Source organism: Miniopterus schreibersii, assembly GCF_964146895.1.
Source record: "Miniopterus schreibersii genome assembly, chromosome: 4".
NCBI classification, from domain to species: Eukaryota; Metazoa; Chordata; class Mammalia; order Chiroptera; family Miniopteridae; genus Miniopterus; species Miniopterus schreibersii.
Window position 1 is genome coordinate 68,706,664 of NC_138105.1, and position 16,740 is coordinate 68,723,403.

The 16,740-nt window shown below is 42.8% G+C and overlaps 2 protein-coding genes across 2 annotated transcripts; one reads left to right on the forward strand and one right to left on the reverse strand.

Annotated features, from left to right (window-relative positions):
• Nucleotides 1-201: 201 nt before the first annotated feature.
• LOC308556695 (olfactory receptor 7D4-like) lies at nucleotides 202-1,140 on the forward strand (the record flags this gene model as incomplete). Its single annotated transcript, XM_081136144.1, has 1 exon — nucleotides 202-1,140. The coding sequence occupies one exon, from the start codon at nucleotides 202-204 to the stop codon at nucleotides 1,138-1,140; it is 939 nt and encodes a 312-aa protein (XP_080992270.1).
• An 8,534-nt stretch (nucleotides 1,141-9,674) lies between these two features.
• LOC308556304 (olfactory receptor 7E24-like) lies at nucleotides 9,675-12,583 on the reverse strand (the record flags this gene model as incomplete). The annotated part of the gene is made up of 2 exons (XM_081135459.1): nucleotides 9,675-10,626; nucleotides 12,576-12,583. The coding sequence occupies 2 exons, from the start codon at nucleotides 12,581-12,583 to the stop codon at nucleotides 9,675-9,677; spliced, it is 960 nt and encodes a 319-aa protein (XP_080991585.1).
• Nucleotides 12,584-16,740: the final 4,157 nt, after the last annotated feature.

Consider the following 16,740-nt stretch of genomic DNA (forward strand, 5'->3'; position numbering starts at 1 on the left):
GGGAGGGGGAGGGGATGGGGTGGAACGGGTCAGTGGGGAGAAAAAGGGACATCTGTAATATTTGAAACAACAAAAAAAATTAAATTTAATTTTAAAAAATTTTTAAATAATAAATCAAAATTAAAAAGGTGGTGACTGAAAGGCCTTCGGCTATTTACTAAACGTTCCTTTTCCCTCTTGTTTAGAATACACACCGGCTGCATGGACACAGAAAACCACACAGAAGTGTCCGAATTCCTGCTCCTGGGTCTCTCGGATGATCCTAAACTGCAGCCCCTCCTCTGTGGAGTGTTCCTGTCCATGTACCTGGTCACTGTGCTGGGAAACCTGCTCATCATTGTGGCCATCAGCTCTGACTCCCGCCTCCACACCCCCATGTACTTCTTCCTGTCCAACCTGTCCTTTGTTGACATCTGCTTCACCTCCACCACCGTCCCAAAGATGCTGGTGAACATCCAGGCACAGAGCAAAGCCATCTCCTACATAGAATGCCTCATTCAGGTGTTTTTTTTTATGATATTTATTGGAATGGACAACTTCCTCCTGACCCTGATGGCCTATGACCGGTATGTGGCCATCTGCCACCCCCTGCACTACACGGTCATCATGAACCCCCGGCTCTGTGGCTCCCTGGTTCTGATGTCTTGGTTCGTCATTTTCTGGGTCGCCCTGGTTCATATTCTACTGATGAGGCAGCTGACCTTCTCTATAAACAGTGAAATTCCACATTTCTTCTGTGAACTGGCCCAGATTCTCAAGGTGGCCTGCTCTGACACACTCATCAATGACATCTTCATGTATGTGGCTACCTCTCTACTGGGTGTGTTTCCTCTCACTGGGATTCTCTTTTCTTACTGTAAGATTGTCTCCTCTTTAATGAAAATGTCCTCTGCAGAGGGAAAATATAAAGCATTTTCCACCTGTGGGTCTCACCTCTCCGTGGTCTCCTTGTTCTATGGGACAATCCTGGGGGTCTACCTCAGCTCTGCTCTGACCCATTCTACCCTACAAAACTCAGTTGCCTCAGTTATGTACACTGTGGTCACCCCCATGCTGAACCCCTTCATCTACAGCCTGAGGAACAAGGATGTGAAGGGGGCACTGGGAAGGCTCCTCAACCGAGCAGCATCTTGTCCATGATGGATCAATGGCCTCAGAACTAAGTGTACACTGTGGGCCCCAAAGGTGAACATTGCTAACTTAAATATCTGGTTCCTTTTCTCCCATAAAAGACAGGCTTCGTTTCTTCTATTTCCAAAGCATGTCTGATTTCGCTTTTGTTTGTATTTGTATTAGTTCCTTCTCAGAAACTCCCTCCGAAATTCCTTTTTTTTTTTACTTTTCTTCCCCATGTGCTGTCCACAGTGTTCCATGTTTGGCCAGCATTCCTGCAGCTATTCTTAAGGTTTGTAATTTTAAATTTAAAGCACTTATCACATCAAGTGCTGATTTAGTTTCCCAAAATGTTGTCTTCATACCTTCCTGATCTTCACCTTAATTTGGTTATATGCTTGTTTATCCCAGAAGATATAGAATGAAGCTCATACAGTAATCAGAAGAAAATGCTACAATATCAGGACTCTACTTGTTTCTTCACTTGAGTGACTTAATTTCTTCTTAAAGATATTTCTTTGAGATATTTTCTGTCATTCACTCCACTTTCCAAAAGAAGAGACTGAGATTGAGTTGGACTACAGCCAGGCAACCTGACTTTGCTCTCCTACCTTCCTCAAGAACAGTAGTGTGATTTTCAAGTTCAGAGTAGGAATCTAGATTTGAAAGATGGTTCCTTCAAATGACTTACGGGAATTTACTCCTTAGGAAACTGAGATGTGTCATTCTTTCTGATCCTTCCTTCTTTTCCTTTTTTTTCATTTGACTTATATTTCCCATTATTGCAATTTCAAGATATACACTCTAAGATCCAAAACCATGTAATAATGAATACAATAAAATAAGAGTTGTTTTCTCACATGACTTAATTTTTTCTGGAACTTTGTGGTGGTGCATCAGGAATAACAGTGACACATTTGTGGAACATGTTTAGAACTTAATTCACTTCGGGGGAAGAATGTTGACAGAACCGAGTTTGCAGTGAAGCATGGAGTGGTACATGCTGTCAACACTCCTCCCACGTTCCCTGGGATCCTCTCACCATGGCCATTGCATGACTGCCCGCATCCAGCACCAGCTGGGGCCTACTTGTGGTAGGTCCAATATGTGGTAGCAGAAGTGACCGGGAATTATGTCCTGTCAGAGACAGCTCTTGACGGAGAGGTGTGGGGTACACCTTATCTCTCATTCCTCAGCTGGGATTTGGATTTTGTACCAATTTCCAGAATTTCCCCACAGGGTGATAACGGCTCATTCACTGTTGTGGCTGACTTATTGCAAACTTTCTTGGATGTCTGCTCGTCCCCTCCTCACTCTGCTCCCTCCTATCCATGTTCCTTGCTCCTTCCAATAAAGCTCTTCCCTGAGCATCTCCATCTACAGGAACCACATATAACACAGGTGATAAAGACTGAAGAAGTATTAAGACAAGAACTGAAAGGAAGTGGAAACTTTTGAGAATAAAGGAATTAATTATTTGGAGACAGAGTAAGGACTGCAAAATTACTCAAAAACAATAATTTGCTAAATAGGGAAGTGTTACTTCACTTTTACTCACTTTGGTTCCATTAAGTTTAATCCAGTGTGCATTTCTTACCTAACTGCATACAAACTGAGGAGGGGATCTTAGAGGTAAAATTATTGCAGTGCAGAGTGTTAAGTATAATAACACTGGTGTGGAGTAGATCCTGTTGAAAACTACGGGAGGGAGAAACAAGATGGCGGCGAAGGTAACAGCTGCACCCGCCGCCTCCCGCAACCACATCAGAATTACAACTAAGATACAGAACCACCATCACTCAGAGCCTCCTGAGATCTGGCTGCACAGAAGCCCCACAACCAGGGAACTGAAGGAGCATCGAGACCAGGAGGAGGGGCGGAGAGGCGGGCGGATCGGGGCTGAATCTAAGACACGTGGTCTCGGGCCCACACCTGGTGCCCTGGGGTAAACCCGGGAGGGAATCTCGGCGGTGGAGGTTTCCTGGAGGAGTGAGGGGTCCCAGCCCCACAGCCGGCCCCCCGCCCAGGGCTCCAGGGCCAGGAAGAGACGTCCCCACAACTTCGGGCTGTGAAACCAGCGGGGACTGTGGCTGAGGGTCACGGAGGCTGCGGGAGCCCCAGCAGCTCCTCTAAAGGGCCCGGCACGGACTCACTCGGACGCTCCCTCTGAGCCCAGCGCCGGGCAGCAGCCTGAAAGGACCTGGGACACTCGGGGAGGAACTAACCTGCCTGAGATCCGGGCGAGAGGCGGAGGGGCGGCTTCCTCCCAGGCAGAAGGGCTGGCGGAGGCCATGGCTCCTGTGGTGAGTCCTCCCCGCACACAGCCGCCAGGCAGGCGCCATATTTGAATCGCCAGCACCTGACTCACACCTTTGGCCCCGCCCCGTGATTCCCGGAGGCCCCGCCCCTCCCCACCTGCAGCTCATCCAGGCCATTTCCAGGGGCTTTTCTGTGCAAGTGGCCTCTGGAGCCTCATGCTTAGGACTTTCCTAAAATCTCTCAAACAAGCAGCAGCGGGCCCCATACGGCTTGATAAGGGGCCCCAGGCCTGGCACTAGCGGCAGCTGCACTGGCTCATAGCTGGGCCTCTCCTGGACACCTCCAAGCCCAGCACAAGTAGCAGCCAACTAGGGTTTGCTGTGTAGCTCATGCTGGGTGGCCCTGGGGAAGGCACTGGCACAGGCTGACTCTGCACCTACCAGGAGGCCCCAGAGACAGTGCACCTGGTGGGCAGACTCATCACACTGGATTACAACCCTACCACATCCAGGAGTGACACACTCAAGGGTCGTACTTGGTGAACACCAAAGCTCCCCTGAAGTAAATCCTGCTCTACAGGGGTGTCTCCAGCTCAGCAGCTCTTTGGCTGTAGTTGCAGCTGGTCCTCACAGCTGATTGGCCTGGCGGTCAGTTCCTCCCAGTGACACCAACAGCAACCAAGGCTCAACTACAACAGGACAGTTCACAGGAGCCCACACAGGGGAGCACCTAGAAGGCCCAGCTCAGGTGACTGGGGAGGCTGAGCCACTGGACCCTACTAGACACCTACTACACAAAGCCACTCTACAAATTCCAGGAGACATAGCAGCTCTACCTAATACATAGAACAAACACCTGGAAGCAGCCAAAATGTGGAAGCAAAGAAACATGTCACAAAGGAAAGAACAGAAGAAATCTCTAGAAGAGGAACTAAATGAAATCGATCCAAGAAAGCTAACAGATACAGAGTTCAGAATTTTGGTTATAAGGATGTTTAAGCATACTATTAGGGAAATAACTGAGAAAATCAATAACATAAGAAAGTACCAATTTGAAATGAAGGCTACACGAACTGAAATGAAGAATAATTTACAGGGAAATAACAGTAGAGAATGCTGAGAATCAAATCAGCAATTTGCAACATGAGGAAACAAAAAACACCCAACCAGAAGAGCAAAAAGAAAAATGAATCCAGAAATATGAAGATAGCACAAGGAGCTTCTGGAACAACTTCAAGAGGCCCAACATTTGTATTATTCGGGTGTCAGAAGGGGAAAAAAAGGGAGCGAGAAATTGAAAACCTATTTGAAAAAATAATGACAGAAAACTTCCCCTACCTGGGGAAAGAAATAGACTTACAACGCCAGGAAGCACAGAGGATCCCAAACAAGAGGAACCCACAGAGACCCACAGCAAGACACATCATAATTAAAATGCCAGAGGTTAAAGACAAAGAGAGAATCTTAAAAGCAGGAAGAGAAAAGCAATTAGTTACCTACAAGGGAGCACCCATACGACTGTCAGCTGATTTCTCAACAGAAATCTTGCAGGCCAGAAGGGAGTGGCAAGAAATATTCAAAGTGATGAAAAACATGGAACTACAACCAAGATTGCTCTACCCAGCAAAGCTATCATTTAGAACTGAAGGTCAGATAAAGAGCTTCTCAGACAAGGAAAAGCTAAAGGAGTTCATCGCCACCAAACCAGCACTACAGGAAATGTTGAAGGGTCATCTCTAAGAAGAAGCTGATGAACAAAAGAATGTGATAAACTAAATATGTGACGATCCAGAGACATTGACGCATGCAACAGATGATCATATTTCAGAGGAAAGAGGGAAAGGGGGTGGAGGGTGGGAGGAGATTAACCAAAGAAGTTATATGCATACATGCATAACCCAATAATGGGGTGAAGGCCTGGGGAGAGAGTGGCAGCGAAGTGGAGGGGGTCAATTGGGGGGGAAAATGGGACACCTGTAATACTCTCAACAAAAAAGATAAATAAAAATAAAAAAGAAATTTAAAAAATTAAAAAACAGAACTAAGGGGAAAATCCCCAACTCACCTTGAGTAATTGCAGAAAAATCTTTAAACATTTTTAACATTTTTATTGAGGTATAATCTACATACTTGAAATTCACACAATGATCATGTAAATTCACTGATTTTAGTAAAATTAGAGTTATGCAATGATTACCACAATCCTGTTTTAAAATATTTGTCACCTCAAAAAATATCCTTGTGCACATTTCCAGTTACTTCCCACTCCCACCTCAACCTTAGGAAAACACCTATCATTTTCTGTCTTTATAAAGTTACCTTTTCTAGATATTGATTTGTTTTAAATAAATGGAATCATACAATGTGTGGGCTTTTGTTTCTGGCTTCTTTCTCTTAGCACATGTTTAGAGGGTCATCCATGTTGAAGTATCAACATTTTGTCTTTTTAATTGCAACAAAGTATTATATGGCATTTATATACCACAATTTGCTTATGCACTTACCAGTTAATGACACTTGAATATTTCTCGTTTGGGGTTATTGTCAATAATGCTGCTATGAACATCTGTGCATTTGTCTTTGTATTGCAAACTCTGTTTTTATTTCTCTTCAGTACCTGGAGGACACACTGAGTCATATAGTAAACTGAGTTTTAACTTTAACCAAACTGCCACACTATTTTCCAAAGTGGCTGTACCAATTTACAGTCCCACCAGGAATGCAACTGAAGATTCCAGTTTTTCCACATCTTTGCCAACACTTCGTATTAAAGAAGACATTGTAATAGGAAAATATACTTGAGTGTTGAATAACAGATCATGAGTAGAAGTTTCATGGAGAATAGGTTTGGGTCATCTCCAAGAGACATTCAAGGATGAGGCATATCAGAAAAGTACACGGAACTTTTAGGTCAGTTATTAAAACTAAGGTTGGATACATAGATGGGGGATAGACCATAAATCGTATAATTTGACCCACCAAGGATTTTATAAGCAAATTAGCACCAGGGCCATGTCATCATCATAGTTATCATGTGAGCACTTTAGAATTTCCCTGACTAGGAGAAATTTGAGGTACAGGAAACAGGAGACAATCGAAATAGTCCTGGGGAGAGATGATGGGGACCTGATCTAAGCCAGTGGCAAGGAGATGAGGACATTTTTAAAGAGAGGTGTATTAGTTTTTTTTGCTACTATAACAAATTGCCATAAGTCTAGTGGCTTAAAATGACACAAATTTATTATCTTACAACTCTGGAGATCAGAAGTCTAACATGTATCAGCAGGGTTACTTTCCTTCTGGAAGCTCTAGAAGAGAGTCTTTCTTTGCCTTTTCCAAATTCTAGAAGTCTCCTGAGTTCATTAGCTTGTGATGCCTTCCTCCATCTTTAAACTCAACAATATAACATCATCAAATCTCTCTCTAGCCCTCCTGACTTCCTCTTATAAGAACTCTTGTAATTACATTGAGCCCACCCAGATAATTCAGAATTATCTTCCCATCTGAAGAACCTTAACTTAATCACACCTGCAAAGTGCCTATTGCCATCCAAGGAAACATATTCACAGGTTCTAGAGATTAGTACATGAAAATCTTTGGGAGGTTATTCAACCTATGACAAGACATGTGTGTGATATAGAATTTGCCAACAATTGATCCATAAGTCTTGAGCTGAGAAGGTGGGAAGTCTCTTGCTAACTTTCATTGAGCATCACCACCTCATGACACTGACTCACATAGAGATGAGGCCGCACTGGATAGGTGTGCTTTGGTGGCAAGTGACAGAAAAGAGAATCTCCTGATTCATCTGATCCTAGTGGAGCAGAGGCTCAGCTGTACACTGACACAATTGCACATAGGGGCTCAGACATCCTGAGGATTTCATTTCAAAAGATCAGCTTTATATTCTCAGACTGGTTACCTCTACATAAAAAGAGACATGGGAAACAGCTGCTCTCACTACTCACATCCTGTAAGCTTCACTACTTAATAGAAACTAGATTTATTTAAGCTACTATATGAAGAAGAAGAAAAACTTAGAAAAAGTTCTGATTGGCACAGGCATGTCTTCTTTCCACATTGGCCGATCAGGAGACTCTGCTGAGGAGACAATGTTACTTGCAGTCCCTACAGAACCACATTTGTTTCTTCAACTTATCAAACCTAGTTTTCCTTACTATTTACTATGTGTCAGTCATTATTTTAGGTTCAACCTCAGCAGGAATAAGAGGATCAGGGGTACGGGAAGGAGCTGGTTGTCATACTAAGACCAGTGGTCTTCTTAAACCTCATTTTGAAAGTAATATTGTGAAGGTGGTGAATGATTTAGGTGAGTGCACATCTGAGGAAAGAGTGCCCCAGGCGGAGGGTAAGGTTAATACAAAGATCCTGAAGTGGGATGTTGTCTGGGGCAATGTGGCTGGAGCAAACCAGTGGGAGAGAGCCTAGCAGCTAAGAGGAGGACAGGTCTCAGGGGTCCTTGTGTGAGGCTTTCTCTGCCACTGAAGGACTTTTCCTTCCATTTACTCTGGTGCCTGAGGAGTCACTGAAGGGCTTTGACTTAGGAATGACATCATTTGACTTAGGAATTTTAACAATCATTATGGCTGCTGGGCTGAGCGTGGATTGTACGCTGTGAGGCAGCCTGCCTGGAGCTGATTTAGGCTATCCAGGTGTGATAGAGATAGCTAGGACCAGAGTAGGGAGAGCAGTGTAAGGGTTGAGAAGTGGTCAGTTGTGCTATATTTTGAAGGAAGAGCTACTAGAATTTGTTATCAGTCAGGATCTGGATGTGAGAGAGAGAAACCAAGAATGTCTCCAGGGTTTGGGGCCTGGACAACTGGGAGACTGGAATTGCCTCCGCTGAGACAGGGAGGCCATGAGTGGAGCAAATCTGGAAGGAAAGGGAACGTTAGAAGTTCAGGTTTTGAAATGTCCAGATTGAAATATTCTGAATGGACAAATATTATAGTATTTTACTTATATAAGGTACCAAGAGTAGTAAAATCCATAGGCAGAAAGTAGGATGGAGTTTGCCAGGGTTCTGAAAGAGTGGAGGAATGGGGACAGCGTCCAATGTGTAGCTCTACAGAGTTTCAATCTGGGAAGATGGAAAAGTTCTTCAGACAGGTGTTGCTGATGGTTGCCTAACACTGTCAATGTACTTAATGCCAAGTGTACAAAAGTGTACACTTAAAAACGGTTAAAATGATAGTGTAACAAAATAAAAAGCTTGGTTTTGGAGACTCTATGTTAATTTTAGCCTGCATTTTCCCCTTGATCTTCAGGCTAATAGCTCCTGCTATAGATATGCTAATTTATTAGGGGAATTCTGCTTGAGCCAGGAGTTTTTGGAAGAACAGCCCCCTGTCAGAAGGTGTCTTCCCCAAGGAGGTGGGTAAATATGTGCAAAATAATGAGTGTTTATCAAGCATTTGCAAGAGAGGAGCCTCAAGACCCAGACTCAGAGCAGCAGGGGTCAATAGAGAGATTGAGAGATTTCTTGCTCTTCCTCAGATCCCTGCAGGTGCCCAGATGTCTGCTGTCATCATTCACCTCTTGTCCCTCCCATTTTCCCTTCCCTGATTTAAAAGAAGCCTGAACTTGGGGCTGAGGGAAGAGGAATTAGAGGTACCTTCTTCTCATTGGGCACCTTCTTGATCAGTAAACCTTTCCTTACTCCAAACTCTGACACTTTGAATATTGGCCCTTTGAAGTGTTGGGTACATGAACTTTTTAACGATACATTTTCTGAAATATAAATTTAACCACAATAAGAAATATTAAATAGAACAAAATAATAGAGAAAGGTTAAGATTTCTTTCAGATATTGTATTTAATAGTCACATCTTGATGAACTCCTCCAACAGGCCAGTCATCAGTATTTATAAAACTCCACAGGGCATTCCAATGAAATTCTCCACTGAAAACCAATAAACTGCATCCTAAGAAATTACCCGAATAAATAGATTTGACAGATGCAAAATTTGTATGGAAAATACCTTAAAACCATGGAAAAATATGTAAAGTTTAAGTATATACCAAGAGAATTGTGCATTTCACATGGATACAGAGTCAATGAGGAGAACCTCCCATGCATTTACTGTGATGTACAAAGGATCCCAGGATACTCTGCCAATTCAATTTAGGACAAATCAAAAGAAGCAAAGTTCATAGATGAAGCACAGAGGAATGAAAACCATGAGACTAAAAAAGAATGTGACCAAGGAAACAGTATTCACAGGTCTCCAAGTTTGGTTTACTAGTTTTTCCAGCCACACTCCAGAAAGGATTCCACAGATATTAAGATGAGACCCCTCTGCTGCAGAGCCTCCATAGGGCACACTTAATGTCCCTGTTCCTCAGACTGTAAATGAATGGGTTCAGCATGGGGACGACTACGGTATACATGACTGAGGCCACCACATCCTTCCTGGGGGAAGGGAACAACACTGACCCAAAGTAAACTCCAATGGCTGTTCCATAAAACAAGCAGACAACTGACAGGTGAGAAGCACAGGTGGAGAAGGCTTTATACTTCCCACCTGTTGATGGGACTCTCAGAATGGAGGAAACAATTTTATAGTAAGAGAGAAGGATCCCAGAGAGTGGAACACCACCAAAGATGACACCAACAAAATACATGACTATGTTATTGGTGAAGCTGTCGCAACAGGCAAGATGAAAGAGTTGAGAAGGATTACAGAAGAAATTAGAAATGTTTACATCCTTGAAGCAGGTAAGTTGTACCGCAATCCAATAGTGCAGCTGGGAGTCCGAAAGGCTGATGAAAAATGACACCAAGACGAAGAAGCAGCAGAGGCGGGGGCTCATGATGACTGAGTAGCGCAGAGGGTGACAGATGGCCACAAACCGGTCATAGGCCATCGCAGTCAGGAGGACACTATCCAAACATGCAAAAACTATATAAAATGACATCTGTGTCAGGCAGCCAAAATAGGAGATGGCTCTGCTTTGAGTCTGGATGTCCACAATCATCTTTGGGACGGTGGTGGAGGTGAAACACATGTCAGCCAAAGAAAGGTTGGCGAGGAAGAAGTACATGGGGGTGTGGAGGTGGGAGTCAGAGCTGACAGTCAGGATGATGAGCAGGTTCCCCAGCACGGTGACCAGGTACAGGGACAGGAAGAGCCCGAAGAGGAAAGGCTGCAGGTCCGGATCATCTGAGAGGCCCGCGAGGAAGAATTCTGAGACACGTGTTCGATTCTTTAGTTCCCTGGGGCTGAGAAACCTTCTAAGAAGGAAAAGAGGCTTGGAATAGATGAAACAACTAAAAGGCAACCAGTGCTGAGTCTATATTTTGGATCCAATCAAATCAAAGTAAGGCGTTTACACTCTAGGCACATGTGCTCCAGTCCCTTCAGCAATATTTCTCAGTGATGACAAACTCATTACCTCACTGGAATTTTTCCTCACTGGTATCTTGACTACTTACCTGCTCCTGTATTTACCGACTTGAGAGACACTAAAGTTAACAGAGTTGATAAAGTCATGAGCACAGTAAATATTAGTTTCTTCCTTTGAAGGAAATATTGGAATAAGAAATATCTTTCTCCCTTAAAAGAAATCACTTCAGCCCTGGGCAGTATCTCAGTTGGTTAGAGCATCGTCCCAATACACCTAGGTTGTGGGTTCAATCCCCAGTCAGGGTACATACAAGAGTCAACCAATGAGTGCATAAATAAGCGGAGCAACAAAGCAATGTCTCTCTCTCTCCCTACTCTCTCTAAAATCAATCAATAAAAAAGTTTTTAAAAAACCACTCCAGTTAAAAGACTGGGAAGCAAATATGCTTTTATTTACCCAAATACTATGCAAAGAAATTCTTTAATTTGGAATATTTATACCCTTTCATAACATTACCCAAATTCTAAATTAAAGTCAAATGTAATTAAATCAGTTAGAATTTTTATTCAGGACAGTTATCATCCTGAATTTTTATTATCATTTGGTTTTCCCCAATATCCATCATCAATGGACACAGGTGCTCACTCAAATATGTGAGTTTTCTTTTAAAAGTCTTTTCAAATATCAATCGTTACCCTAGGCATTTTATGCAGGTTTTTTTTAACCACCCTATAGCCTCAGGGAGTCTTTGTGTTTGAAGCTGCTCTTTGCTTTCCTCCATTAAGTAGTGGCTATAGGTTAAAGTGTTTAAACATGCTCCTCATTTGAAAATCTGTGACGCACTCTTTTCTCATCAAATCAGCCCTCTTATTTACAATTGAGGTTTTACAACCAAGGGACATCCCAAAGCTATGTCTAAGACTCTGTCTTCTTAAGCCTAGTTGAGAATTTTTTTCTGTAACTCCTTCCCAATAACAGGAATTACAATTCTCTTTAAACCAGCTCCCTGAAGACAACTTGAGACTTCCTTTCTCCTGGCAGGTAGCAATATGATTTAATTTGAGAAAAATGCAAAAGAGGAAAGCACAGAAAATAATATAACAAAAGCCTGGATAGTTTCTACATCTATAAAATGGGGATAAAAATGGAACTTACTTTATAGGGTTGTTGCAAGAAATTAAATTAATATAGACCAGTGGCTCTCACTCCTAATTGGCTACTATAATTACCTGTGGATCTTTTAAAATATACCGATGCCCTAGCTACAGCCTAGAACCAGTTAAATAAGAACCTCTACCTGTGAGTCTGATGGTGATTCTAACGTACAGCCAGAGTTCAGAATCATTGCCCTAGAATATTACCAGGCACTTAGTAAATGTTTCATTAATATTATCTATTATTGTCATTACTGCTCCCTTACCATATTAAAAATGTGAGCATTCAGTAATATTTGTTTCAGAACTTATATTTTATAGAGATTTGAAATATTACCAAAGTTCAGCTTTGTTGCTGTCCCTTCGTGATCCCCTTCCCCTCTATACCTGTCCCACGGTACCCCACTGTCAGTGAATTTGGTGGGTATATTTTCCTGCCACTGTTTCCATGGTGTTAGGATTGATTTTATACTCATAAACAGTCTTCCTGAAAATTTGGCTGTAAAGTGTCATACTACACATGTCCCTGAAATGTCGTCATTAAAACTTTATGTTTTCAATCTTTCTGTGAAGTACATGCATCTAGTTTAAACATTTAAGCTAATGCATAATATTACCAGAGGAGTGGACTTCATTTTATTTTCAATTCAGTATAATGACAATCCTATGCAAATTCTTTTACCTCTCCATATCACACAAGTGAAAATACCTATAAGATATATGTGAAGTTTAGTTGTTTGCACTGTAAAAATCAGTGCCCACTGAATTTTACTATTAGTAGCCTAAATTTTTCTCTAACCAAAAAAAAAAACAAATCAGATACAATCAATTACCTGGCCTTATTGCTGAGATATAGAAACAGGATGTCCCTGGAGTCTGTCTAGTCATAGTCATTTCATGAGAGCTCACATGAAATTCTCAACTGGTATTGGAAATAATGCTTGCATATCTCAGATTTCCTAAGTGAGATGGAAAAAACATTACTATTTATAGAAAACCCTATAAACAATATATAGGGTTGTTCACAATATATAGTCCAGAAAGACCCCTATGAATTGCTTAGTCCATTCCCTTATTTACAGATGAGCTCACTGAGTCTCAAGAGGGGAAATCAATGATTTTGTCTCTGTTTCCTCATCTTGGATGAAGCAGGTTTGAAAAAAACATTGGTTCAGCTGTAGCGGAAAGGAGAGAGTCCTGGGACAGGAGCTGGGAGATGAAAGTTTGAGTCCCACATCTCTCACACAGTAAATTTAGAGTGTGTGCAAATGTCTCAGCCTCCTTCTGATGGTATTTTTTTTTTTACCTAGAAATGGGGAGAATAGTACCCCCAGAAGTTTGGAAGTTAATATTCAGTTATTGTATTTTAATCAGAATTAAATTATTATTGCAGTAGCAGGCTATTGATAAATTTAATCTCAAGAAATATTTAAAGACTTTTCTTTAATTACATGGCAGAGACGTCAAAGCCTTCCTTGTCCCAGGGAGCCTGAGCATGGAGTGACTTGGCATCCCAAATGTGAAATCCTGAAAGTGTCTCAGTCCATGAAGTCAGATTGACCCCCCCCTTCTCCATCCTTTATCATTTTCAGTATTTTAAATCGCCACAGTTTTTTGGTAACTGAATGACGTGTATCTCATGAGAGGAAAAGAATCGGTTCATAGGAACCGTGTCAGAGATATGCATGATCCCCACTGCCTCTTGTCTCTAGTCCCGTGGAGGCTGCTGCGCGGGATGGAAGGACAGGCGCAAAGCGCTCGGTGCGGGAGCCTTCCCCCTGCTCTGCTTGTGGGAGCTAAGGACCTATTTCCTGTTCAACAGAGACTTTGTGTTTTTGTTGCCTACTCTGTGCCAAAGTCAGCACGGGCTCTGAGGGATCAGAAATCAATGAGATTCAGTCATTTCCCTTCATATGCTCAGTATCTACTTGTGTATGGACAAAATAAAATGTCCCGCCAGAGATCCAGGGGAGCTCATACCTTCAAATTACAGGATATTCTCGTCAAACTGTATAAAGCTAGCCTGTTACTATTAATAACAATATTTGAGATGTATCTTGTCCTTTCTCTATACATTCATCACATATGTAATCACATATGTAGCTTCCACTGTATTGTTGAGTCCTTACAGCAGTGCAGTTCTGACAGCGAGGGATCAACTCAGATGACAATGCGGAGGTTCGGAGATGCCAAGAACTTGCCCCATATTGCACAAGACAATAAAAAGAGCAGGAAAAATTAAACTAAATTGCCCGTCTCCGGTGCCCACATGCTAAACTTCACGCTGTCTCCTGGCACTTCAGAAAGCTGAACACAGCAGTTCGGAGGTCTTTAGCAAAAGTACACCTAAGATACACCTTTGAACCGGCTTCCACTTCCTAAGAGCACCCAGCACCCCCAATGTGTGTCTCCCGCAGAGACTGAGAAGGGCCAAGGTACGGAAATGACGGAGGAAGAGGGTGGTTTAAGGAAAACCTAGGAGCGGCGGCAAGAGCGAGGTCTGCCCTAAATTATAATCTGTTTATTTTTCTATGATCCCCACCTTGAGCTCAGCTACCCCTCCTACAGTTGGTGCAGCAAGGGCACCCCTTACTCTCCGCTGAGGCCTACTGGGAACCCCAAAGGGAACAGGACAGTGATCAGGGGGTCTCTGCCTGGGGTGACCTGCCAAGTGAAATGATGGGCTGGGTTGGCAAGAGAGTGCTGGCTATGCCCTGCTTGTCCCGGCAATAAGAAAGCAATGCTCTCCAGTCCCTCGGCCCCCCGCTGTCTCCCAGGGCACTCACTGGGCTGGGCTGCGACTCTGCTGATGCATGACCAAGGAGGCCAGGCTGCTGCCCCCTTCTGTCTGCCGAGCAGTGATGGCTGAGGCTCGTCCCCAGGGCTGGCAGAAGGACAGACTCAGGCCAGCCTCCGGAAGGACATTAGTGTTCTGAATGGAAGAGGCACAGGTGTGAAGCCAGCTACACAGGGACCGGCAACCTGAAAGGCTGGAGACGCAGACTAATTATTTATGGTAGTATGGCCTTGAGCACTCAATGCACAGAGCTCACAATTAGCCAAATTGGTCCATGAAATCTATTCCCTAAAGATTTCACAATCTTAGAGAACCATGGGAGGAGAAAGTCAGTGTCCTTGGCCCAGCTCAATTACTTCTGACCTCTATCCCATCCCAGGAGAGAGTTCACTTGTCACCTCTAGTCACATATCCAAGGAAGGCTCTCCCTGTAAAGATTAGATTTATTATTTCCACTTAAAAACTCACTTGCTGCCCTGGCCAGTGTGGCTTATTTGGTTGGGCGTTGTACCATGCACCGAACCGTTGCTGGTTCCATTCCCTGTCAAGGTCATATGCCCAGGCTGCAGGCTTGGTCCCAGCAGGGGGCATGCAGGAAGCAGCCTATTGATGTTTGACTCCCACATCGATCTCTCTCTCTCCCTCTCCCTCCCCCTTCCTCCCTCTCTAAAAATCAGTAAAAAATATTTAAAAAAAAAAAAATCTCACTTGCAATTTTGATTATCTGAAATGCATTTCCCATGCTAGAATATAAAAATATTTCCAGATTTGAACATGCTTATGTCTGCAAGGAGAGCTTCATACTTTTCTTAATATGGGTTCTTCTCATTTCTTATGCAGTTCATTCCTTGGCAATTTTTTGTTGCTAATTTAAGTCACATCATTGGTTTCATTTATTGCTAATTGATTTATATTGGCATATTAAAACACAATCAAATTGTATATTTCCATTACCTAGCACTCTTTTTTTTTATTGTTGACAGTATTACAGTTGTCCCCCATTTTCCACCACTTTGCCCCCCTCCACCCAGCCCCATTCTACCACAGGCCTTCACCACACTATTATCTGTGTTCACGGGCTATGCATACACACATATATGTTCTTTGGTTAATCTCTTCAGTCCCCTGGCCTCCTCTCTGAGATCTGTCAGTCTGTTCCATGTATCCATGCCTCCGGTCCTATTTTGTTCCTCAGTTTCCTTGGTTCATTAGATTCCACATATAAATGAGATCATATGATATTTGTCGTTCTTTCCCTGGCTTATTTCACTTAGCACAATAACCTCCAGGTTGATCCATGCTGTTCCAAGGGTAAGAGCTCCTTCATTTTTACAGCCACATAGTAGTCCACTGTGTAAATGTACCGCAGCTTTTTTATCCACTCATCTACTGATGGGTATTTGGGCTGTTTCCGGATCTTAGCTATTGTAAATAATGCTGCTATGAACACAGGGGTGCATATATTTTTTCTGATTGGTATTTCAGGAATCTTAGGATATAGTCCCAGAAGTGGGGTCGCTGGGTCAAACAGAAGTTTCATTCTTAATTTTTTGAAGAAACTCCATACTGTTTTTCCACAGTGGCTGCTCCAGTCTGCATTCCCACCAGCAGTGTGCTAGGGTTCCCTTTTCTCCACACCCTCTCCAGCACTTGTTTGCTAATTTGTTGATGGTGCCATTTTGGCAGGTGTGAGGTGATACCTCATTTTAGTTTCAATTTGCATCTTCTGAGGAGTAGTGATGTTGAGCATTTTTTCATATGTCTATTGGCCATCTGTATGTCCTCTCTGCAGAAGTGTCTATTAGTGTCCTTTGCCCATTTTTTAATTGAATTGTCTTCTTGGTGTTGTGTTGTATAAGTTTTTTATATATTTTGGAAATTAATCGCTTATGAGATGTGTCATTGGCAAATATGTTCTCCCATAAAGTAGGTTCCCTTTTCATTTTGCTGATGGTTTCTTTTGCTGTGCAGAAGCTTTTTAGTTTGATATAGTCCCATTTGTTTATTTCTTCCTTTGTTTCCCTGGCCCTAGATGATCTATAGGGAAAGA